The sequence below is a fragment of the Ovis aries genome, chromosome 5, assembly GCF_016772045.2.
Source record: "Ovis aries strain OAR_USU_Benz2616 breed Rambouillet chromosome 5, ARS-UI_Ramb_v3.0, whole genome shotgun sequence".
Lineage (NCBI taxonomy): Eukaryota > Metazoa > Chordata > Mammalia > Artiodactyla > Bovidae > Ovis > Ovis aries.
In genome coordinates, this window is record NC_056058.1 from 11,061,757 (window position 1) to 11,086,947 (window position 25,191).

The following is a 25,191-nucleotide window of genomic DNA, read 5'->3' on the forward strand; positions in this document are numbered from 1 at the left end:
TGGAGGTGTTAGGGTCAGAGCTGAGAGACCGAGTCACTATCCATGTGGGTGGTTGGATGATAGTCAGGGCTCTGGCCAGAGTGGGAATCCTAAAGGAATGGGAAATGGTTGGATTCTGGATACAACTGGAAGATTAAGTTGATGGGATTTGCTACTGGGTTGATAAGGAGAAGGGATGAAAGAGAAAGAAAGAAACTGGGGACTCCCCTGGCAGTCCAGTGGTTAACACTGTGCTTCCACTACTGGGGGCCTGGGTTTGATCCCTGGTTGGGGAACTAAGACACCACTTGTAGCTCTGTGTGGCCAAAACATATATATATATATATATATATATTTTTTTTTTTTTTTTTTTTTTTAAAGGGACTTCTCTAGTGGTCCAGTGGTTAAGAATCCACCTTGCAATTCATGAAACACAGGTTGGATTCCTGGTTAGGGTACTAAGATGCCACATGCTGTAGAGGAACTAAGCCTGCACCAAACCAAAAGATCCTGCATGACCCAAGGAAGATCTCGTGTGCCACAACTAAAATCCAATGCAGCCACATAAATAAAAAGTTTTTTTTAACAAATAAATTAATTAAAAAAAAAAGAAATTGAAGATGACTCCCAGGTTATGTCCTCAGGAAGAACAAAGCTGATAGAAGATGAACAAGTGGCAAGTCGACAGGGAACTGGTTTGGGGAGCATGTTATGTTCAAGGTGCCTATGAGATCCATACATAGAGATGTTGAGTAGACAGGTGGCTCTCTGCATCTAGAGTGTGGGAAGGGACCCTGACTGGACTTCCAAATTCAGGAGTCATCTACATACAATTGATGTAAGACCTAGAACATTGAAGAGGCAGAGGGGTCACTTGCAGAAGCAAGGCTGGCAGGAGAATTCCCTGGCGGTTCTGTGGTTAGGACTTCTCACTCCATTGCAACGGGTCCAGATTTAATCCTTGACTGGGGAACTAGGATCCCTGCAACTAAGCTGCAGGGCGTGGCCAAAAATAAATAAAAGGTTGGGGGGAGAAAGCATGGTCCTGGGACCTGTGAATCCTATACTGATAAACTGAATGGGGCCATTTCAGAGAGCAGAATTTGGAAGTAGACAGGACATCATCAAATAATCCTTAAAGCTTACCTAGCATAATGCCTGTCAGGAGTTGGGTTTTTAGAAAAAAGAAAAAAAAAAAAAACCTACAATTTTATTGAGCACCTATTATGTACCAAACATTTTTAAAGCCGCTTTCATTTCATCCACACAGCTCAGGAGATGGGCACTCACTTATATGTCCAGTCTAAAGAAAGAAGAAAGGCAGGTCGCAGAGATAAAAGCTTCTCACGCAGCGGCCAGCGGCGGGAAGTAGAGCTGGTAGAAAGGCCCAGCTGTTCAAAGAAGCTGGAAGGATATCCCGGCCTCAGTGCAGCCCTCGGCCCACAGGAGGCGCTCCAACGCTCTGTGCCAAACGTAAAGTTGGGGCGCAGGCAGGTAAGAAGGGGGCTGGCCGAGTCCACACGCGGCTTATGCAGACCCAAACTGCTGCAGGCAGGCTTGTTTCCCTGTCCTTGGGAATTCAGGGTCCAAAGGTCTTAGGCTAGACTCTCCTCCTCCTCGCCAATGGGGCTGGGCAGCCAGGGCGGAGCCGGCCCCCGGGTCCCAGGCAACGGCACTACGGTGAAGGGCTCAGCCGGCGCCCTGGGAGCGGGGACAGGGGCAGGCGACTCGGGGCCGGTGGGGGCCTCAGACTCCGGCTCCGGCTGGCCTAAGTCGAGCAGCGGGCCTTCGCAGCCACATTCCGGGACCGCGCCGTCGGGAGCGCCCGCGCACGCGCAGCTAGCAGCCATGGATTCCTCCGACACGCAGCTGTTCTTGCGGCGCAGCAAGGGCACGCGCCGGGCCAGCAGGCCACCTGTGCCCATGCTCGCGCCCACTGGCAGGAGGCGCTGCAGGAAGTCACCGTGTGGTTCGTTCGGCGGCGCGTCCAAGCCGTCCTGACGCTGGAACTGCATGTCCTCCTTGGCCAGCCTGCAGGAGAGACAGAGGGTCAGCGCTGCCGCCTCTCCTGTCTTCATCAACAGATATGAGACCGAGGCACGCTACTTTTCGTGCCTCCACCCAACTCATTGTTACACTTCCCCCAGAAGTCGTGGCTTAACCCCCAGAGCCTGGCCTTATCCTCTGGCTCTGGCTCTGAGCAAACTTAGGCCTTAAAAGGCTTAGTTGGGGCTCTGCCTCGTGTTGCTTCTGGTCTGCCCAATCCTCATAGACTGTAGCCTTTAGTGTCCCGGCCCCAGATCTTGACCCGGATCCCTGACACCTCATCCTAGTTCTATTGACTGTAGCTTTTAGCTCCGAATCTCCAGGGTGTAGCCTTTAGCCCCATTCTGGTCACCCACCGCCCCTTCAATTAGACACAGCCCGCAGTCAGAGGATGAGATGCGTCCAGAGGACGAGATGGTTGGATGGCATCACCAACTCAGTGAGTTTGAGCATGAGTGGGACATGAGTTTGAGCAAACTCCAGGAGATGGTGAAGGACAAGGAAGCCTGTTGTGCTGCAGTTCATGGGGTCCGTAAGAGTTGGACAATACTGAGCGACTGAACGACAACACAGTTATGAGTCCCCACCCAAGAGGCCCTGTCCACCCCCACTGGCTCACGTGATGTCGAAGGTAGAGCCCTGGAAGGAGGGTTGCTGCAGCAGGAAGGCAGTGGCCGCGGTGTAGGGAGCGCGAGCCTCAGCTGCGTCCCAGTACAGGTCCTTCTCCAGCATGGCCAGGTCATCATACATCTCGTCTACAGCCAGCATTGACACCTGCGGGCGAGGATATGCAGGGAAGAGTGAGGCATGGAAAAGCTCTGGCACCACAGGGTGGACCCCTCAGATGGGTAGGAAGGTGGCTATCAAAGAAGGATGGTTCAGGAGTGACGTGTGGAAGTCTTGGCAGGGCTGGGGCCAGGGTCCCTTTAGGAGCCTAGGGATGGTCTCAACTGAGAGAATCTCACCTGGAAGCATCGGTCGATCAAAAAGTTGGTCTCAAAATCATCGTCGTCCTCTCCGAAGGGGTTGATGAGCTGCTCAGCTACCTGGGTGGGGAGAGGGGAGGTAAGCAGGGCCCTGAGAACCCCTGCCCACTACGCTCCTGTAGTCCTGGCCTTGGGACCCCCACCCACCTTGAGCCAACCAGCATAGAAGAAGAACTGCAGCAGGGTGAAGATTGGCACGCACAGGTCCAGGTCATGGTCTTTGTAGCCCTGTGCTGGGTCCAGGAACTGGCGGCCGATGAGGCAAGCCAGGAAGTAGCTGTACACAGCAATCGTCACCACCTGGGTGAGGGACAGAACGGGGTTCCAGTCAGGTCTTGAAAGTCATGGAGAGACCAGAGCTAGGACCACTAGTCACTGTGACAGAGTCTCAGCTAGTCCTTAGTTTTTCCTTGAGACCAATGCTCCAGAGCCTCTGACACAGGATATAAAAAGGCAGAACCAGGTTACCTGGGTGTAGACAAGGGGCACGCTAATCCAGTCATAGTGGAAGAGCATCCCACACTTGCTCCGAAACACATTCAGCTCCTGGTGGGGCAAATATAGGTCATGAGGGGGCTGAAATGTGAGCTCACACATGGGGATTAACTAGGCGGGTTACCTGGAATGGAGGTGAGTGGTCACCTAGTGGGAGGCGGGCATGTGCTTCCAGGGACTAGAGAGTATTTAGTGGTGAGTGTGTACCTGGGGGCATTATTCACCTAGAAACCGCCCCATAGAGATACGTGTACACCTTGAGGCTCTAGATAAGGGTGTTTGGAATCCGCCCTGTGAAAGGCACGCGGCAAGTTACGATATGACACAACCTCAGGGTGGGTGGGGTACAATTTTTTTTTTTTTTTTAGTGAATGACCACCTGGATAACCCACCTCCAGCAGCAGCTTAAAGGCGCCGTTGTCGCGGATGCGGCCCTCGCGCCGAGCCTGCGCCGCCAGGTTGCAGAACCAGACGCAAGGCACCCAGTACTTGTTGTAGGATGAGTTTAGGTTCTCGAACTTCTTGCGCTCCTCGCGGGTCATAAAACCTGCGCGGGCGAGGTCGGGAGTTATCTGCCCCGCCCCTTCCCTGCCCCGCCGCCTGCATCCCGTTTTGGCCAGAGACTCACCTGCTTCCACCACGTGATCTATGGTGGGGAAGCGCTTGAAGACCGCGGTGCTGACCGAGCGCAGGATAAGCACCCCGGAGAGCCCTGCGTAGCGCATGAGCGTGCGTCGGTAGAGGCGGCCGCGCTCATCGCGTCCGTGCACTGTGCCGACCACGACGCACATGAGCGCGTCTGTCAGGGGCATGGATAGGTACTGGTTCCACCAACGGTGCACCACCAGCGTCACGTAGAAGCCTGCGGGAGAGCCGGGGATAGGGGAGAGGGGTTCAGTTGGGAAACTAGGGTCAGGGGGTTGGGAGCCCAGATCAAGGGAAGAGGAGCCGACCTGGGTCTTGCATCAGGACCACGGGGTAACTGGACACCCAGACCATGTGAGGCCACGTGGGCTGGGAACCTGGGGATCTAGCCCTGAGGTTAGAGGTTGGTGCAGGCTGAATCACCCTGGCTGCTTGGATGTCATCTGGGATGGGAGACTAGGATCTCTGTATAGAGGTGAAGGACTTCCCTGGTGGCTCAGACGGTAAAGTGTCTGCCTACAGTGCAGGAGACCCGGGTCCAATCCCTGGGTCGGGAAGATCTCCTGGAGAAGGAAATGGCAACCCACTCCAGTATTCCTGCCTGGAAAATCCCATGGACAGAGGAGCCTGGTAGGCTATAGTCCATGGGGTCGCAAAGAGTTGCACACGACTGAGCGACTTCACTCACTCATAGAAGTGAAGGAGGGCTTCCCAGGTGCCGCTAGTGGTAAAGAATCCGCCTGCCAATTGGATCCCTGGGTGGGGAAGATCTCCAGGAGTAGGAAATGGCTATCCATTTCAGTATTCTCGCCTGGAAAATCCCATGGACAGAGGAGCCTCGTGGGGTACCGTCCGAGGGATCGTAAGAGTCGGACACGACTGAGCACACACGTGGAGGTGAAGACATGGAGCCCACAGGTAAGCTGTCACCAAGGCCATAGGGAGCCCCTGAGCCAGGGGTGTGTGAAGGGGTTGGGCACATGACAGGGTCTAAATTAGGAAACCTAGGGCAAGCTGGTCACCCCATCCTTATGGGCCCAGAATGGTGGGAGGAAGGCTGATATTATGCGAAATCATTGAGGACCGGGAGCCGGGACTTGTCAGAGAGATGCCCCTCAGGATGGACTTGAAATGAGGGAGTCCTATGAGATCTTTGGAGGGGGTCCCTGGGATGGCTCGGATGATAAAGAATTTGCCTGCAGTGCAAGAGACCTGGGTTTGATCCCTGGGTCTGGAAGGTCCTTCAGAGAAGAGAATAGCAACCCACTCCAATATTCTTGCCTGGAGAATTCCATGGTCAGAGGAGCCTGGTGGGCTATAGTCCATGGGGTCTCAAAGTGTCAGACATGACTGAGTGGCCAACACACACTGGGGATCAGAACATGTGAGGGGAGGCATTGGTAAGCCCATGCAGACACAGATGGGAGTCCCTGAGGTGACCAGGGATAAGCTTGTAGATGACACGGAGCTCTCTCATGGGGGAACTTCAGGGGATACACTGATTAGGTGACCTCCAAGGTCCTGGGAATCGATGCCATACCTGGCGTAAAGGATGCAGAAATGGGGATGTGCGGGGATGGCTTTGAGGAAGGGTCTCAGAAAGCAGGAATGGCTATGGTTTTCTCGGGATGAAGAGAATGGGAAACTCCGGAGCGCGAACCCACCCAGCACGAAGGAGACCGGGATGAGACTGGCGTACCGGTCGCAGTAAAGGACGAGCTTTTCGAAGTAGCGTTTCTGCTCTTCGGTCAGCACGAAGCTGCGAGGGAGAGGGGCACCGGGTCACCGGCGAGACCCCTTCCGCAGCAGCCGGTCTCTCTTCCCGCACCCACTCCGGGGCCACCCTGGAGCCCCTCCCCAGACCTCCCTCAGGCACGGCACTCCCCATCCCCTCCCCACCCTACCCACCCCCGGGGCCGCCTCACCGATAGGCGGCACTCAGCGCCATGTAGAGTCCGAGGAAACAGAGCAGCTCGCGCCACAGAAGTTTATAGATGCTCCCGCGCCACAGCAGCAGCAGCTTCGAGAAGCCGCCGAAGCGCGCGTTCGCCACGCGCGCCGTGTACGTGACGGTCATCGCGGGGCCCGGGCCTGTCGAGCCAAAGGAGAGGGGGCGCTGGATCGGACCTAGGCTTGGGGGCCGAGGAGTGGGGGGCCGGGCCGGGGCCGGGCTGGAGGCTATGGGCGGGGGTGGAGAGGTGCGGGCCCGGCTCAACTCTGCGCGCTGTTCCGCGCCCGACCACCTTACCAGCTCTTGGGTTCCGGCTCTTGATTGGGTTCCCGTCTCCTCCCACCTGCTCTGCCCTACCCTAGCCCCCAGCCCTCCTCTCCAAGGCCCCCTCTTTCAAGTCACTCCCTTCCTTGGACTCCCGGTCCCAGCGTCTTGTATAGACCTTCCCTGGCCCTCTCCGTCTATCCCCCACCCTCAAGACCCTTAGGTTTTATCCCTCTCAGATCCCATACCCTTTACCTGGACGCCATCTACACTTTCCTCTGCTCCCAGAGTCCCGAACCCTTTAGTTTCTAAGTTCCCAGGGCTCCAACTGAGTTTCGTTCCCAATTCTCTTCCCTCAAGTTCCACTTCGACCTTTCCTCTCCTCCTCCCCTAACCCAGTCTGGGCCCATTCTCCGCCCTGCGCTTTCTTTTGAAGTCCTCCAAAGCCTGGCCCCCAAGCCTCCTGGCCCCCAGGCCCCTTCCCACAGTTCCCCTGGCCTCAGACTGGCTCCCTCTGCTGCACAGCAGCCCCAGTCTATCCCCCTCCCACTTAATCGCCCTGGCTCTGCTCCCTCCCCCTGGCCCTGGATCCACCTGGACATTTCCTGTGTCCATTCCTTGCTCACCTTCCACACCCTACCCTGAGGATTCAGATAGATTGTCCCTCGCAGACCAACTTGTCCTCAGGGTTCCCAGTTCCCCCAGGCCTGGGTCCTGCTCACCTGATGGCTGGTTCAGGGACACTTGGGACAAGGACAGGATGGGCTGGGCGGGTGGCTTCAGTGTTGGGTGGGGCTTAAGCCAGATTCTGTGAGGGAGGGGGCTGGGGAGTGGACTTGGGTGGCCCTTCCCTGGCCCTCCCCCCCCCGTCAGTTGCACAGTTACAGCCTAAGAACTTTGTTTGAAGTCTCCTCCGTTTGTTACCTGGGGCGGAGGGTGGAGAATTCACCCTGACCTCCCTAGCCCCTCCCTGTCCTGTCTCCCAGTCAGTCAGTAACTGGCAGGTCCCAGAAACTTTAGCCCTAGAGCTGGAGGAGGGGGCAGGAACCCTGTCTTTACCCGACCCAGTTGTACACACACTGCTCGGTGAGGCTGGGTCACTTGAAACTCACCTGTAAATTAACCATAAAGATGCACATGGAAACATACCATAGATCCAGACACAAATTCAACTTTCCTCAACACAGCCTCCCACAATCACCATGCCCCAGAAAGAAGTTACACAGTCACAGAGATTTCCAGAGTCACACAAGAGAAACTTAGCCGTACCCCACCCCCACTAACATGCAGATATAAAGCCAATGGACCCTAACCCAAATCCACCAGGTTCTCAGCTCCCAGGCACCCACACAGTGCTCCAAACAGCCACCCAGGAACACAGGGCAGAGACCCAAGCACTGAATTCCTTCATAACTGTACTAGGTAATAAAGACACACAAGGTCACACAACCAGCCAAGTGCAGACCACAGCCCAACCCCAGAACACCATCACAAAGGTGACCATCACACAGAGGGAGGTAGCCTACATTTATTCCTGATCTCCCCCATACAAAAACACACCTGTGACCACATGAGTTTGAGCATGCTCTGGGAGTTGGTGATGGACAGGGAAGTCTGGCATGTGGTAGTCCATGGGGTCTCAAAGAGTCGGACATGACCAAGGGACTGAACTGAACTGACCACACATCAGATGTAGGCGCACTAGCCCTCAACACAGCAGCCTACAGTTCTGGGATCAGATCTATGTCTGGTGGTCCCTTAGATTTGCCCATGTTGCAAAGACACATTTGTGCAACACTGACCCCTCCTAACAGTCCCACAGACCCAGAGGGTCACATCCAGGAGTCAAGCCATTATCCCTCATGAAATTCACCTGCATTTATTTGTACATCAATCCATAAGACACACCCTCCCCAACACCCCCTCACTTTGGGTGGTGACAGGCAGGCTCGTACACACACCCTGGGTTGCAGTCACTTTCGTCATTGTCATGAACACACAAGCTTAGGGACACAAAACTTTGTCCCCACACTTGGCACAGATACAGGACACATGTTCTCCCTTCAGAGGCACACCTACACAGGGGGCACTCTAGCCTGGCACAGACAGCCCTCCATCCTCAACTTTGAATGCATAGTCCAGTGTGGGAGGGGCAGAGGCTCAGGGCTCCAGCTCCAAGAGGGGCATCCTGGAGTGCCCCTGACTCTCCAGTCCACCCTAGCTACAGAAGTGCATATAGCTCCACTCAACCCCACCCTGAGGTCTGGCCAGCCAGAACGCTGTGTTCCTAACCCAGCAGGTGTCTGCCCCACCCGGGGTAATTAGGAACCAGCCCGGACTGTCTGTCCTCGGACCCATGCCTCCGCTGTCCAGCTGCTGGACAGCTCATAAAAGAGGGTGAGGGGTGATGCTGCTAGCTAAGGCAACTGGGGAGGGGACAGGCTTCAGGTTGATGGGCTCCATACTCAACCTGGCTTCCCTTGTAGCTCAGCTGGTAAAGAATCCACCTGCAATGCAGGAGACCTGGGTTCAATCTCTGGGTTGGGAAGACCCCCTGAAGAAGAGAAAGGCTACCCACTCCAGGATTCTGGCCTAGAGAATTCCACGGACTATACAGTCCGTGGGATCGCAGTTGGACATGACTGAGTGAATTTCACTTCATTTCATACCTGACCTGAGGCCCCTATTTCCTTGGCTGTATCCTTACACACAGCTACCAGCACAGCCTCCCCCCCCCCCCCACTCCCCCACCCCCGTGCTCATCTCCAGTCCTCCAGCTCTCAGTATCCCCACACACTTTTGACTGCTGGACCCCTGCTGGGGCGGAGGCAGGTTGCCCAGGCTAGTTCACATGCTTACTAATTGTAACAGCGAATATTAACAAACACTCCTTGGCAGGTACATGCCTGGGGCTGTTGTAAAGGCGTTACCTATTTCATCTCTTTGTGTCTTTACACGCAGGAAATGTGAACTTGGTGACTTTGTTATTCCCGCTAAACTGAGGCCCAGATGACAGACAGCCCTTTCATGACACACCTGGGATTTGAATCCCGAGCAGTTTGGTTAGGTTATAAGCACTTCCCTGACATGGACCTGCCTATACTGGGTGGTGTACAACCCGACGGAGTTGCGGGGGGGACACGTCTAGGCTCGTGGCTGGGTTCCCCTTACACATGCACACCCTGGCACACCTAGATCCTGGATGTGCACTGTCTAAACACTACTTCCTGACTCATGTGTGTCCCCAAGCACCCCCTTTTTGCCCCCACCCACATTTAGCTCCAGCTTGGAACTTGCAAATGCCTAAGATCACGCCAGTCCTGGGTCTCTCAAGCAGGGTATGACAATGACTGTCCAGGGAGTGGCAGAGGGAAGCGTGAAGGGGAGAAGGCGGACTGTTAGGTGTCTTTCAGGCTGGTGTGCTGACCCTTCCAAGGTCAGGTGAATTTGTGCCAGGGCCCTATGAATGGCCCCCTTCTGTTTCCATTTTAGGAATAGGGGACTGGTGCTCAAACTGCAGGAAACATGCTAGAGGCCACTGAGACTGCTCTGGGGGCACGATGGGACTTCAGGCCCCTCTAGCCTGAGTTTTTTGTCATCTTGTCCCCTGAACTGCCCCCCTGCTGCAGTCCTCTGCTGGGACAGGCTGATGGCACGCCATTCCATAGAATAGGAATTGGTTGTGGGGGGGAGGTGGGTGGAGACTGTTAATCCCCAGTCTGGCAAGCCCAGCCTCTGCCCAGGGCGCCCACTAATTCCCAAACCAAACAGCAGGCAGTGCTGGGCCCGCTGCCGGCCTAATCCGCTCCCCGCCAGCCTGGGGCTGGCCAAGGGGCCTCTTAGTTCCCACGCTCTGAGCCCTGAAGGACGTGGGCAGATGCAACTTCTTCTATTCCAGGCTTCACAGACCAGAAAGACACCCTGACCCACAAAGACCAAGAAAACAGCACCCCTTTACCAAAGAACCCTCCTTCCAAAATTGCCACAATAAACATGCATCTCTATTAGATCTCTGTTGTGACAGTGCCTCTCTGGATGTGACATCTTTGTGCAGTGTACCATCTGTACAACCATACATGAAGGTACTAAGCCCCAACCCCTACCTCATATCAATATCCACAGAAGTTTAAGATCATTTTATTGAGGGAGGAGAGGTGGGGAGAGGTGGGGGTGCAGCTATAGCTCCCCCAGCCCCACCAGGGGGAAAAGACCCCCTCCCCGCCTCCCATCCCCCAAGTGGTTCCCCTGCATTAGAGGGGGAACTTTGTGCAAACTCTGCCCCGGTGGGTGGCGGGTGGGTGTGAAATGGCAGCTGGGGCTGGTGGAGGTGCTACTGCGCACTGGGGGGCTTGTAGGGCTCCAGGAGGAGAGAGGAGAAGGTGTTGACCTTGTCTGCTCCCCGAACCTCATGGGGCAGCAGCGGCAGCTTCACAATGTGGAAGTCTTCGTATAGGTCCTCCATCTGTGGCGGGGGCAGAAGGCAGCAGTCAGGGGGCCCCAGGGCAGGGACAGGATGTGGTCGGTGTAAAGGGTCAGGCTGGGGGTGGTCTCAGGGTCAGGGAGAGAATATGAGCAAGGACTTTACAGGGTCATGGGTGGGAGTGGCGCCAGTGAGGTCAGAGATCCCGGGCCTGGACCTCCCACTCCCCAGGATCAGAGATACCCAGGCCAGCTAGTCTACAAAGGCCAGAATCAGGTCTGAAGCAGGAGGTGAAGGGCAGGGGATTAGGCAGATGAACAGAGAGTGAGATGGAGCAAAAGTTCAGAGAACACAGTAAAAGAGCAGCTGGGCTGGCTGGGCTAGGCCAGACCGCAGCTTCTGGGGGTCAAAGTGTGAGACTTGGCGGGAGGGTGGGTGTGCGCACCTGATCCAGGTACTTGGCTTGGATCTTGTGGCGGGCCTCACACATCTTACAGGGCTTCTCGGGATCAGGGAAGACGAGCTGGTTGACGATGATATTGTGCGTGTCAATCTTGCACTTGGCCAGCTCCTGGATCAGCCGTTCGGTTTCATACAGGGACAGGAACTCCGCGATACACACACAGATGAAGGTTGTCTGCTCCTGTGGGAGGCAAGAGAAGACAGGGAGGGGCAGGTCTCAGCCCTGTCCCCTGGTTCCCGGAGCCTCTCACTGCCCACCTGGACCTGAACTCACAGGGTCCTTGAACTGCTCGCTGACAGAGCGGATGACAGGCAGCGTTTCTTCCAGCTTGGAGGCCAGCTGGTCTGCGTTCATGTCGCCGAGGCCCAGCATGTTGCACATCTATGGGGATGGGAGAGGGCTCACTGTTTACCTGGTGCCCATTACACTCCCTGGGTCCAGCTCACTAGACACTTGGTTGGGGAGGGCAGGGCGGGTTGGGGGAGATGGGAGGAAACAAATCCCAACACCTCCCAGTGGTTTAAGATGTGGGCCCTTGAGCAGATCATACGGGTCCATCCCCAGCTCTGCCCACTTTTGTGGGACCATGGCCAGGTTAGTGCCTCGGTTTCTCCATGTGTAGAGCTGCTGTCCTATACAACACACTGTCACACACTCAGAAGGGTGCTTGGCACACAGGAAATGCTCCACAAATTCTACTACCTGAGGGGGGTTTCCCTGATGGCTCAGTGGTTAAGAATCCACCTGCCAAAGTGGGAGACATGGGTTCGATCCCTGATCCCGGAAGATCCCACATGCTGAGGAGCAACTAAGCCCGGGTGCTGCAACTACCAAAGCCCCAGCACCTAGAGACTGTGCTCTGAAACAAGAGAAGCCACTGCAGCGAGAAGCCCAGGCACTGCAACTAGAGCGTAACCTCCACTTGCTGTAATTAGAGAAAAGCCTTCGCAGAAACGGAGACCCAAAGGAACCACCCATAGAAAAAAAAAAGTTACTACCTGAGAGTCAAGTCCCCACCAGGGGACCACCCATAACCAGGGAGGTGGGAGTGGTGTGCAGAAGCGTGGGGTCATTAGGGTTGTCATGTCGTGCTAATAACAACCCGTGGTGGGGGTACCCGCACGCTCTCCATTTGACAGACACGGCCCAGAGAGGGAACTGACTTGAGGTCACAGAGCAGTATCACACCAGAGCGCAGTGCATTTGAACCTGGGCCACCTGGCTCTGGATACAGTAAGTCCCCTACATAGAAACCTTCCAGTTGTGAACTTTTGAAGATACAAACATACATCTGGTTTCAGCCAGAAGCCAGAACTTGCGCTATTAACGTCAGGCGCGACTGAAACTGCAGCTTGCCCTCTGTCTCCTATTGCTGACGATCCTTCAGCTCTACCACCTCTAACCTCCTCTCCCTCCTCCAGTCAGTAACTCTTCTTGCCTGATCTGTATGCCAACTGTTGTACTGCACTAGTGTACTTTTTAAGGTACTGTCCTGTGAGTTTAAAAATGTTTTATTTTTTGTTATTTGTGCAAGAAGTATTATAAACCCAGTACAGTATGGTATGGGATTCCCTGGGGGCTCAGTGGCAAAGAACCCGCCTGCTGATGCAGGAGACTCAGGTTCGACCCCTGGGTTGGGAAGATCCCCTGGTGAAGGAAACGACAACCAACTCCCGAATTCTTGCCTGGGAAATCCCATGGACAGAGGAGCCTGGTGGGCTACAGTTCATGGGGTCACAAAAAAGTCAGAAGCGACTGAGCCGCTAAACAACAACAGTACAGCGCAGAACTACAAAGACAATCACGTTCTTCGGGCACCCAGGATAACTCTGCTGAACTTACGGACAAACTGGACTTACAAACTTTATCTCAGAATGGGACTCATTCATATGTAATGGACTTACTGTATGTGGTTTCAAGCTCTGTCTGGGGCACGCAAGAGGTGGAGGCAGGGACACCGAGGTGGAGGAGGGCGAACAGTGAAGACCCAAGCCCCCCACTGGGAAGCGCTGACTGAGAGGGCACGTGGTAAAGGCCTTTGTTACGGTGTGACTGGGAGCCCTGTTCTGACTCAGGGGATTCCTGGCTGCCCAGGGGCCCTGCCTGCCTGTGAGATGAAGGGGCTGATCTGGTTCTTGATCTGCATGAGGCGGCCAAGCCCCCGCTCGACGATGGTGGGGAAGTTGAGCAGCCTCAGCGTGTGGCCTGTGGGCGCCGTGTCGAACACCACCACGGAGAAGTTCATGCCCTTCACCAGCCTGCAGGGAGAAGAGGGTCAGGCCCGCTTTGCCCTTTCTTCTGCCCCCAGCCCCAGGCAGCACCCAGTACCCCTGGCCGTGCCTGACCTCATCACCTCTGCGTAGCTCATGGCCTCATCGATGCCTGGGAATGCGCTCATAGCTTCTTGCATCATCTTTTTGCCCATGCTCAGCATGTTGTCCTCTTCAAAGAACTCGTCCGGCAGTTCCGCCACGCCCAGGCTGGGGTCAATCTCCTTCGGGCCGAGGGGGTCAAGATTCAGGCTGCTGTGGCTGGGGCCTTGGCACCGAGGCACAGAACCTGAGGGAGCCTGGGGGGCGCCTGAGCACAGCCCATCATTGGATCACAGCTGAGGAGACCCCCGAGGTGCCACGGCCCCTCCCTTAGGCGCTTCGGGTATTCAGCGACCGCAGATTGTCAAACAAGCAGATGGAAGATCTTCGACTGTCCTCAAGCCAGAGCCCACTGCAAGGCCTTTTCTTTTTATCTGGCCACATCATGCAGTGTGTGGGATCTGAGTTCCCTGAATAGGGATCGAACCCGTGCCGCCTGCAGTGGAAGCATGGAGTCTTAACCACTGGACTGCTGGAGAAGTCCCTGCAGGGACTTTTCACTGGCTGTTCCCCTACCCAGCCCAGGACCTCTTCCAGATCAGTCCTGTAACATGAGTCTTCCTTGAATGCCCGAGCTAACAGTGCAGCCCTAGACCCGCAGCCCTCTTTTCCTTTCTCCTTAACATCTGGCCTCCTGAAGATCCCCTGGAGAAGGAAACAGCAATCCACTCCAGTATTCTTGCCTGGGAAATCCCATGGAGAGAGGAGCCTGGCGTGCTACAGTCCACGGGGCCATAAAGGAGTCGGACACAACTTAGCAACTAAGCACACACGCACATGGTGTCTACTTATCATGTCTATCACCTGTCTCCACACCACAGTGCCAGCCCCATGAGGGTAGGGGTTTTGATTGTTTTGTTCACTGTGGTGTCCCCAATACCTGGGAAGTGTGTGGCACAGAGTAGGTCCTCAACTTGGATGTAGGATCCATGAAAGGATAACCAAGCCTGGGGTCCCTGGCCTGTCCTGCACTCAATGCCTATCTTCTGCCTGCGTTACCTCTTTTTTTTCTTCTTTTTCTTTTTTATAATAATTTTATTTATTTTTGGCAATGCTGAGTTTTTCTTTGCTGCAAGGACTTTTCTCTAATTGTGGTGTGCAGGCTTCTCATCGTGGTGGCTTCTCTTTTTGTGGAGCACAAGCTCTAGGGCTCTGGGGCTTCAGTAGTTGTAGCACCCAGGCTCTAGAGCACAGGTTCAATGGCTGCGGCACATGGGCTTAGTTGCTCTTCGGCACATGGGATCTTCCTGCATCAGGGGGGATTGAACCCGTGTCTCCAGCATTGCAGGTGGATTCTTTACCCCTGAGCCGCCAGGGAAGCCCCTACCTCTTCTTTTTGACTTCATGGTTTCTGTGGTGAATCCCTCAACTCCCTGGACTCAGAGATCACTTCCCTATGGGGAGCTCGTCCGCATATCACCCCCCACAGTCACACCCTTGATGGGTTATTCCTAGCCACTGGCCCACTCTTTGACCCTAGCTCTCTCAACTCCTGTTATTCTAGATCTCTCTGGGCCACCTCATCCTCACCCCTCTGCCCCCTTGTTCACTGTCGGTGTTCCTCTTGGCTGGCACCCTTATCCAGCCCAGTCTCCAGAGAATGCCTCTGCATACACACCCTCTTTTCCCTCTACAGTTGGCAAAAGCCCCATTCTCATTATTTGCAGCTCGCTGGCATGGCTGCACCAAGGTAAACATCCAAGGAACACGCCTGACAAACAGCTTCACCTTGCTCCCCACTGCTGATTGCAAATCTCCAATGGGCATTTGACAAGCCAGACAGTCCACCAGTGGGAGTATTAATGCCACATCTCCTTCCTCCTCAAACACCTTCTTTCCCAAGTGGCCCACAGTCTCTGCTGGGGCTTGTGCCTCAGTGAGAAAGTGAAGCCACTGGCCACCAACACCCTCATTTCACCCTAGAAAATGCCCCAGTCCTTCCTTCCAAGTCCCTGGTCCTGGCACCACAGCCCAAGTCCTGGGTCTGTGCACTGGAGCAAGCAGTTGCCCACCTGAGTCCCTTCCTCGGCTGGCATCCTTATTCCCTCCTGTAGCATCACTTGTCCCTTCCAGTTGAAGCTTTTTTTTTTTTTTTTTTTTTGGCCACACTGATCAGCTTCTGGGACCTTAGTTCCCAAATCAGGGGTTGAACCTGATCCTCAGTAAAGAGAGACCCCAGAGTTCTAACCACTGGACTGCCAGAGAATTCTCTGAAGCATTCGCATCAGCAAACACAGGTGCTCTTAAAATCTCCTTTCTCAGAAAAGCCTTCCTTAACTCTCATTCCCATTCCCCTCCAGAGATGGCCACGCTCATTTCTCTGCTCCCATCATGGTGATCCCTGTCTCCACTGTGGTTCACCCACTCCAGGCAGGCTTTTGCGCCCATTCCCAGGGTGATCTGCTTAAAACGGATGTGCCTGCCAGAGCCAACAATCTTTCTGCCCAAGTCCCTTTGTCCTCCTCGAGTTTAGGAGCCCATACTATCCTGCTTCCCTCCCACCTCACCTGGGGCTCCTCCTTGGCCTCTTTCACTGATTCTTCCTCTTCCCCTGCTGGACCCTAAATGTTGATATGCCCCTAGAGTTGTTTCTGAGCCTCTCTATTCTCTCACTCTTTCCTCCATTCACACAGCTTTAAATAAATATCACTCTTGGGACAATGACTCTCAATGCCAACCTCTTCCTCTAGGCTCATATAACTAAGCCACTGCTCTGATGTCTCCATTTGGATGACCAATGGGCACCTTGGTCTCACTAAGCCAAATAAAATTCCCCATTTTTGCCTTCTACACCTGCTCCTCTCCCAGTCTTCTCCATCTCAGTTGCCCAGGGAGTCAACTAAGAGATGTACTGAATTCATTTCTTTTCCTCATGCATTATAACCAAGCAGTCAAATTGCTTTAATTCCAAAATACATCCCAGGGATTTCCCTGGTGGTCCAGTGGTTAAGAATCTGCCTTCCAATGCAGGGGATGCAGACGCAATCCCCGGTCAGGGAACTAAGATCCCAGTGCCATGGGGCAACTAACCCCACATACTGCGACAGAAGCCCCTGTGTACGACAATGAAGACCCATCGAAGCCAAACTAATGAAAATAAATCCCAAATTTTACCACTTTCACCTCCCTCCCCACCAAGTTTTGGCTGCCACCATTTCTAGCCTGGGCACTGTCCCAGCTCTCTTTGCTTCCATTCTTGACTTTATAGTCCAATCTCTCCATGAAAGCTACAGGGAACTTTTTGAAAAATGATGTGTCCCATGACACTATTCTGCTTAAAACAAACAGGTTCCCATTAAACTTGGAATCAGGGACTTTCCTAGTGGTCCAGTGCCTAAGACTCCACCCTCCCAATGCAGGGGACCTGTATTCAACACCTGGTTGGGAAACTAGATCCCACATGCTGCAACTAAAGATTCTGTGTACTGCAACTAAGACCCAGCACTAAGGTGCAGAGCAACCAAATACATAATAAAAATAAATACAAAAATATATATAAATTTGGAAACAAAGCTTTACTCCCAGTGGCCTGCTAGGTCCTATTATTGATGTCTCCCTCCCCTCCCCTTGCTCACTCCAGCTACTCTGGTTTCCTTTCTGATCCACAAACGTCTCTCACCCAGTCCCCTATGGGTATGCTGAAGAGGAGAAAGTGGAAAGACAAGAGGCTGGAGAACCTGCAGGACCTGGTAGCTAATGGTGGGTGTTCACAGGAAAGGCCTGAAGGTGCCTTTGACAGAGTTGGGGGGTGGGGCGTGGGGTAGGCCTGAGCCCTATTGCACTCACCATGGCAAAGAGGTTGTCATAGCCTTTGACCTTGGTAGGCACCTTGGAGAACTTCTGGTCAAATGCATCGGAGATGTTGTGGGCTGGGTCGGTGGAGATGATTAGAACACTCTCCCGCCCCTTGGACAGCTGGACTGCTAGGCTGCAGCTGGGCAAAAGAAAGGTCAAAAGGTTGGGGGGGGGGTGAAGAGTCAGGCTCTGCTCCCTAGGTCTGCAAGGGGGAGATGAAGGGTCGCAGGAGCAGGGGACCTGGATCAGTAAGGGCCTTGAGAGAAGAGTATGGAGGACTGTGGGATCAGGCCTCAATCTCTGCAGTGGGACCCTCTCAGATCTCACCTACTGAACCTTCCACCTGGCTAAAGTGGTAAGATTCGGCTAAGTTTGTCAGTCTGGTGTGATGCCTGCTTCTTCGCTGGCACAGAGTGGCATCACGATCCGGCTGTCCAGTCAGCACAGCCTGACCCTGTGTCCGCTCCCTCAACGCTAAGCTAAGGGGTCCTTTGCACCTCTTGCTAAACTCGGTGGTTCGGTCCATTTGTCCAGGGTGATCTGCCCGGGGGATCCCTCCTCCTCCTCCCAGCTGACTGGGATAGCCTGATCATGTGCTCTCCCTCCCGCCTTCCACCCCCACGTGGGCAGAGAACGACAAGGTCCACCAGATTAGGATAGTTCGCTCAGGTGCCCCTCCCCTTCTCTGGGCACACTCTGGTACAGTCTACCTGATGGGGACATCTAAGTGCTCTCCCGGACCCCGTGCGCTGGATTCAACGTGGTTCAGCCCTTGAGCCCCAACAGGGATGGTCCAGTTCAGAGGGTGCCCGGCCGGCTTTCAGGAGGTATCTTCCACTTGCTCCAGATAACTTCTGGAGAGTACAATCCAGAAGACCCCGCCCCAGCCCTCTCGCCCGGCTGGTGCTGGAAGACCCGGTCTTTCGCCTCCCCTTCACCCTGTGGTACATCCCACCCGTTTTCCCGGCCCCCACCGCAGCCTCTTTACCTGCAGGTCGTCTTGCCAACTCCACCTTTGCCCCCAACGAAGATCCACTTAAGGCTGCGCTGCTCGATGATGTTGCTAAGCGTGGGCTCCAGCGGCTCCACATCAGGGGCATCCTCGAACTCCTCTGCCTCAACCCCCCACCCGGCCACCCCTGCCGCCATCTTGGAACCGGCTCACGTGATCAAGAGGAGCGCACCATGCAAAGCACCTGCAGGGGAAATTTCCTATCATATCCCCATCAAGGCTAGAAGGTTGAACTGATTTTCTCATAGCTTAACTTCTAGGAGCTAATAGAAGCTATATGTCCAATGTCTTCCCTTCCAAGCTTCATCATGTCAGCCTCTTGTCTACATTTTCTTCAAAGCGTCCCCCTGTCTAATTAATGCATTGGTACATCCCAGGATACTCCCCTTTACTGATTGGCCTTTAAGTCTAGCAGCACTCCTCTCATTGGCTACATCTTTTCTTACTTTCACCAATCACTCTCACGTCCCGGTAGCACCAACCTTCCCTTAGCAACCGACCAAACACCCATTCCATACCCTTTTCAAGAAGTTAGTTCCGAGGTCCACCCTGACCTGACTCCATAGGCTCAACTTCTTGTCGATCATTTCCCGCCCCTATTCTCCGAACTAGGTCCCAGCACCCCTCAGGTCCGTCTCTTCTGTTATTCAATTGGCTGGGAGCCATCGGGCTCCTGACGCAAACCAATCACAGACGAACCGATTAGTTTGCTGGAGACAGTTTCGGCGCTGCGAGTGGGTTAGAGAGAGAATTACTCCAGTTGGGGGCGAGGTCCGCAGATCCTTGTCCAGTGAGCCCTGAGCTCCTTTGCGGGCTTGCATCCTTGTTGTAGAAGGCACCCGATTCCCCAAAACCTGCTTCCACTTTACCCCAGGTTCGAAGGGAAACTTCAGTTCAGCCAATTCTGTTTGAAACTCTGCCCTGGGCAGGAATACATGCTTGGTCGCAGGCCCTTTTGAGGACACTATACCTTAGTTGGAGGCTCCAACCTAGAACTATCCGTGGCTTCATTTCGGTACTCTAGCACATAAAGAACTTCACAATCACTTTTCACTTTCATGCATTGGAGAAGGAAATGGCAACCCACTCCAGTGTTCTTGCGTGGAGAATCTCAGGGATGGGGGAGACTGGTGGGCTTCCGTCTATGCGGTCGCACAGAGTCGGACACAACTGAAGCGACTTAGCAGCAGCAGCACATAAAGTAATACCTTGATTTGCAGATATGAACCTCTCAGCTCCTTGGAGTGAGCTGTGTCTCTATTTCCAAATGAAAGCTCCATCCCAGAGATAGGTACCTAATCCAGAGACACCCCCATTTCTGTTCTCGGGGACCAGGCTAGATATGCCCTCTGGCTAGTTTTAGTTAGGGACCCAGGTTCCGAGGTTATCAGCTGAGCACACAGCCAAGCAACGTCTCTCCCCTCACTGAGATTATCCCTGGTGTCAGAAGGAGATTCTAGCCCCGAAAAGCTAGTACACCACCGAGTCCCACGCGGGAACCGCACTCCGAGAGCCAGCTACACACTCAGAACCAAACAATAGTCTCATTCCGGAAGAGACCATCTTTGCGTAACGCCAGCAGGAGCCTAGCAGGGTTATGATGTTCCGCCGGACCCGGCAGGGCGGGCCGGGGCAGCTGGTTGAGGGCGCGCAGCGTCAGGCCTTATTCCTCATTCGCCCCGCCCCTCATGCCCCGCCCCCACTGCGGTCGTCTAAGCACCAGACTGGTCTTCCCGGCATGCATTGCCCGGGACCAGGCTTCTCGGGCGCCAAGCGCGGGGCCGGGAGCGGCCTTCCCGGAGTCCTTTGCGCGGCACCTGGTGACAAAATGGCTGCCCGAGGGAGACGGGCGGAGCCTCCTGGTCGGGAGGCGCCGGGCCCTGCGGGTGGCGGCGGCGGCGGCGGAAGCCGATGGGCTGAGTCCGGGCCCGGGACGTCGCCCGAGAGCGGCGATGATGAAGTGTCGGGCGCGGGTTCGAGCCCAGTGTCGGGCGGCGTGAACTTGTTCGCCAACGACGGCAGCTTCCTGGAGCTGTTCAAGCGGAAGATGGAGGAGGAGCAGCGGCAGCGGCAGGAGGAGCCGCCCCCGGGCCCGCAGCGACCCGATCAGCCAGCCACCGCTGCCGCCGCGGGTCCCGGGGATCCGAAGAGGAAGGGCGGTCCGGGCCCCACGCTCAGCTTCGTAAGGAGCCGCGGGGGTGGGGGCGGGCGCCAGGGTCTTCCTTGGCCTGGGGAATCGGGACCGAGAAAGGGGATCGGGATCCACGTCCACCCTCCGATTCCGATCAGGGGGCCGTCTGGGTCATCCGCTGAGGATTCAGAACCTGGATTCCCTACAAGAGAGGTCTGGGGGCGGAGATGGGGACCCCAGGAGTCTGCCCGCAGGAACTGGGAGCTGGGGGGGGGATTCCATTGGAAACAGCGTTCCGAGGATCGGGAGACCAGGGTACTAGAATTCCTGTTTGAGTGGTACCCACCCGAACTTTGGATTTGGGGACCATCTCCCACTATGAGAATGGGTGTCATATTCAAGTCTGGAGTCTGAGCTGTGTGAATGAAAGACTCAGACTGCTTACTGTGTGACCTAGGAGATTTGCTTGAGTTCCATGATTTTCCTTCGTCCGGTGTCCATTTATTGAGCACCTTACCTTGTGCTGGGCACTGTGCTAGGTGATGGATATGCTGTGCTGAACATGACAGGCATCACTGCTCTCCCGGAGCATCTGAGATGGCCTAACCTCATTTTCCCTGCTTGCAAAAATGGGCATCTTCTTATGTGATTACCATTGGGCAAGCCTTATAGGAAGGGCTAAACCAATGGTTCTCAACTGGGGATGATTTCCACCTACCCCATCTCCACACTTGACGAAGTCTGGGGACATCTGTGGTCATCAGGACGGACATTCATGAGCAGAGGGCAGAGCTGCTGCTCAACATCCAGAAACAGAACAATTCTCTCCTCCCCCTCTCCAGCAAACATGATCCTGTTCAAAATGTCATTAGTGCCTAAGATTGAGAAACTCTAGGCTAAAAAAAGGGCACCTATATTGATTGTCAACCCTGAGCTGGCTTTGTCTCGTGTTGAGAGCAAGTTCCTGTGGTGTGGAGAAAAAAAGTGTTGACTTAAGAGTAATGGACTTGGGTGGGGGTGCGTCAAGTTTCTTCATCTGTCAAAAAAGCGTGAGAATAGTCTCAGCAGCTCAGGTCACTTAACACCTGGTTGAGGGCTAGGGACAGGATGTCTGTAAAGCCTGTCACAGCCCTTGGTGCACAAGAAGCCCTCAGTTCGTGGGAGAAAATAGAGGACCGGGAAAGTTCAGGCTAAATCTTACATTTGAAGAATGGGAAGTGACCGGGCCTGGGCTGGTGTGAGAACTGGGTGGCAGCCGAGTGCCCCCCTGTGAATGAGAGTAGCAGTAGTTGTCACTGCCTTTTCCGTTTGGTCATCGGGGCGGGGGGGGTGCATTTGCGGGAGTGCCCTCAAAGAGGCCAGGCCAGGTTAGGTGTCAGGGAACAGCATCAGGCGGTGGCTAAGATTGCTGCTCCCTGGACTCAACATACCTGACCCTGAATCTAGCTCCACTGTCTGCTGTCAGCATGATCCAGGGGACAGGCTTCTCCTTTTCAAAGGTGTTTCCTCATCTGTCCAATGGGGACGGTTATGACCTTCATCTTAAGGTAACTGAAAGTTGAAGGAGATGATACGTCCAAAGCCACTTGGCACAGGGCTTAGTATACAGTAAGTGCTCAATAAAGGGAGCAGTTGCTGCCTGTGTGGTCTGTACTAGGGGATAGTGAGGACAGAGCTCATCCCCCTCATGTGGGGATTCTTCTCTCTCCCTGGGAAGACAGCTGGGGGGCCCAGGACTGCTTGGGCATCATGGGCCCAGGGCAGGTGCTGAGTCGCGTGTGCTCCTCTCTGATTGCTGCGCAGGTCGGCCGGCTGGTGGAGCTGGGCGCGGCGTCGGGACGGGCCACCGGGCCGGGCTAGGAAGGTGTAGTGGGCCTCAGCACCGCCAAGGGCGGGCCCCGGCTCCTGTAACCGTTGCAGTCTTCTGTCCCTTCACCCAGGTGGGCAAGCGCAGAGGCGGGAACAAACTAGCCCTCAAGACGGGAATAGTAGCCAAGAAGCAGAAGACGGAGGATGAGGTGAGCAGACCGGTTGTGGCAGGGACTGCCTCTGTTGCCTTTTCCTTCTAGCCTCAGCGCCTGGCCGAGGTGCCCCATCCCTCCCTTTTCAGTATCTGGCCCTTGGATGGATGTACTGGGTGGGGGAGGAGGGCTTTCAACCCAGCTCCTAGATAACTTGCCTCTGCTTATCTTTGTCTCAGACCCAATACGCTGTGGGTGGGTCAGCTGTCTCAGGACAGTCCTGACCCTGGTTCCTGGCATCCCCTTCCCAACCCCCTGTGTATCCCTCCTCCCCCCCAACAGGTATTAACAAGTAAAGGTGATGCATGGGCCAAGTACATGGCAGAGGTGAAAAAGTACAAAGCCCACCAGTGCGGTGATGATGATAAAACGCGGCCCCTGGTGAAATGACCCCCCTCCCTGCCTGCCCACGGCCTGGGACTCTCTGCGATGTACATAACTATTTAATGCAGTGGCAGCGCGGCAGCCTTTCCCCCCAAGGACTTATACACAGAAGGAAACCGAGATGCTTCCCGCAGCTGCGGATGATTCTCCAGGACTCTTTTTTACCTTGAGCACTTGCCTCCTGAGACTTCGTAGAACAGTGTTTTACTGTCCCCTCTCCTCCCTCCCCCTGGCTCTTTCTGTCTTCCTTTTCTCACCCCCCCTCCCACCCTTTAGCCATCACTTCTGGGAAGTAAAGAACATGACTTAGTGCTGGAGTTGTGTGCTTGGTTTGCCTTTTTTGCTCTCTCCAACTTAAGCCCTTCCCTCTTGGCTGGTTGCACACCTACCAAAGGCTGGGTCTGCCCCAGTGATGTGGGGGTATCGGGGATAATGGGGGTGCAACCCCTCCTGGGGTTGAACTCTCCTCAGGATTCACGCCTGAGACATACACCCCACGCCCTGCTGCTGCTCTTGTTCAGTGTCTGCACAGTCCCATCTGGGCTGGGCCAAAGCTGTCAGTTCAGATCCGAAGACAAGGAGCACCTACTGGGTGCCTGGGTTTTTCTACGCCCTGTGGCCACCGCAGTGAACAAAACAGACCACGTGTGCTTCCTGCCTTTGTGGAAGGAAACAGACACAGATTAAAAGGGGAACCCATTTGGGGAGATGACTGCAAAGAAGTACAGGAGAGAGGCTGTAGGGAGACATCTGATCAGAGTCCTGAGGGAGGTGAGGAAGCCTGTCTGTGGGGTAATGAACAGCCAGTATACAGACAGGGAGGGTGCCTGGCCTTTACAGGGAGCTTTGAGGAGGCCACTCTGAAAGGAACTGGCTGAGTGAGAAGCCTGGGTGTGTTATATGCAGAGTCTTGTGTGCTAGGGTGAGAATTTGGGACTTTATTAGTAAGAAGAAACCTTTGAGGGGCTGTGGTAAGGAGCAGCATGGTATGTTTTATATCTTAACAGGATCCCTCTGGCTGAAAGGGTCTGGGCAGAACCTGGGAGATGGAGACCAGGCTGTGATCAGGCAAGAGGAGCTAATGGGGTGTTGGCAGTGGAGGAAGTAAAGAGGACCAGGATCTGGGTTCCAGTGGGGTTGGTCTGTCCTGCCAGTGACTTGTAGCCCTTCCAGGGAAGGTGTGTTTTTTTATATGATCAGGAGAAAGAATGCAAAAGGGCTTGTTTGTCCCACCTTGCAGAACAGGACAACTGCTATACTAGGGGACAAGATGTCCTGAAGGAAGCCTGGTGCCCCTAGTCCCCTACTAGTGTTCCTTGTAATTCTGTGTCTTCCTGGCCCCATTGCTCATCCTATTTGGAGCTGAAGGCTACCTGGGTGCCTGCTCTCCGTGGAGCCAACCAAGGTGTTAAGATGACTGTGCCTCCTAACTCAAATCTATTATGGAGCAACATCGAAGCATCCTAGCTGTGGGGCCATCTCCCAGGCCTTCCCAGGCATGAATGCTGAGCCTCTTGGCACTCGTGCCCATCCTATGGCCAGGCTCCAGGCCCTCTCCTATTAGGGGAGCATCATGATTCCAAGGACCATGGTGGTCACCACATGCCTGGGACCTGTAGAGGCAGAAGGATGAAGGCTGAGTTAGCACCTGTCCATGGGGCCTCCCAGGTGGCCCAGTGGTGAAGAACCTGCCTGCCAACGTGGCAGACACAGGAGAGGTGGGTTCCATCCCTAGGTCGGGAAGATTCCTTGGAGGAGAACATGGCAACCCGATCCAGTATTCTTGCTTGGGAAATCCCATGGATAGAAGAGCCTGGTGGTCTACAGTCCACGGGGTCGCAAAGAGACACAACTGAGCGACCCCCCCCCCCCGCCCCCAACACACGCACACAGCTTCACACTGCAAGATTCAGACTGGGGGGGTGGGTGGTGGGGAATTGCAAGTATCAACACAGTCCAAATTCCCTGTCCTCCTAGTGGAGCTAACATTGTGGTTGTGGGAGAAACAAGAAACAAAAAACACACAACACCATTATACATTCTATGCAGGGGCCGGGGGGCAGTATGAAAGAGGATCTGTGATGGGGGGCGGGGGGGGAAGATGGCAACTGTAAACTGGTCAAGAATGGTCACACCATCTGTTGCAAGTCCTGAAAGAGGTGGGACAGGCAGTGAGGATGGTCCTTGGAAGAGTGTTGCAGGCTTGAGGAACAGCAAGTGCAAAGAC

The 25,191-nt window shown here is 54.7% G+C and overlaps 3 protein-coding genes across 6 annotated transcripts; 1 reads left to right on the forward strand and 2 right to left on the reverse strand.

The window, feature by feature from the left end:
• Positions 1-1,174: 1,174 nt before the first annotated feature.
• Positions 1,175-7,112, reverse strand: BEST2 (bestrophin 2). Of its 3 annotated transcripts, none has more exons than XM_027970657.2 (10): positions 6,993-7,112; positions 6,077-6,242; positions 5,816-5,910; positions 4,135-4,368; positions 3,899-4,053; positions 3,480-3,557; positions 3,159-3,311; positions 2,991-3,071; positions 2,645-2,799; positions 1,175-2,010 (listed from the first exon to the last, which is right to left on the reverse strand). In XM_027970657.2, the coding sequence occupies exons 2-10, from the start codon at positions 6,226-6,228 to the stop codon at positions 1,575-1,577; spliced, it is 1,539 nt and encodes a 512-aa protein (XP_027826458.1). In that variant the 5' UTR covers positions 6,229-6,242; positions 6,993-7,112; the 3' UTR covers positions 1,175-1,574. The 3 variants fall into 3 exon arrangements, with proteins under 3 accessions (XP_027826458.1, XP_042105805.1, XP_042105806.1); XM_042249871.2 differs by lacking the exon at positions 6,993-7,112 and adding an exon at positions 6,622-6,830; XM_042249872.2 differs by lacking the exon at positions 6,993-7,112 and having other exon boundaries at positions 5,851-5,910; positions 6,077-6,131.
• A 3,375-nt stretch (positions 7,113-10,487) lies between these two features.
• On the reverse strand, positions 10,488-18,579 carry GET3 (guided entry of tail-anchored proteins factor 3, ATPase). The gene is made up of 7 exons (XM_004008492.5): positions 18,405-18,579; positions 17,408-17,555; positions 13,595-13,743; positions 13,357-13,507; positions 11,523-11,630; positions 11,232-11,429; positions 10,488-10,828 (listed from the first exon to the last, which is right to left on the reverse strand). Exons 1-7 carry the CDS (start codon positions 18,563-18,565, stop codon positions 10,697-10,699), a joined length of 1,047 nt encoding a protein of 348 aa, XP_004008541.1. The 5' UTR covers positions 18,566-18,579; the 3' UTR covers positions 10,488-10,696.
• A 1,671-nt stretch (positions 18,580-20,250) lies between these two features.
• TRIR (telomerase RNA component interacting RNase) lies at positions 20,251-23,281 on the forward strand. 2 transcript variants are annotated; one of them, XM_027969568.3, is made up of 3 exons: positions 20,251-20,610; positions 22,500-22,577; positions 22,863-23,281. In XM_027969568.3, the coding sequence occupies exons 1-3, from the start codon at positions 20,257-20,259 to the stop codon at positions 22,968-22,970; spliced, it is 540 nt and encodes a 179-aa protein (XP_027825369.1). In that variant the 5' UTR covers positions 20,251-20,256; the 3' UTR covers positions 22,971-23,281. The 2 variants fall into 2 exon arrangements, with proteins under 2 accessions (XP_027825369.1, XP_042105810.1); XM_042249876.2 differs by lacking the exon at positions 22,863-23,281 and having other exon boundaries at positions 20,251-20,587; positions 22,500-22,576.
• Positions 23,282-25,191: the final 1,910 nt, after the last annotated feature.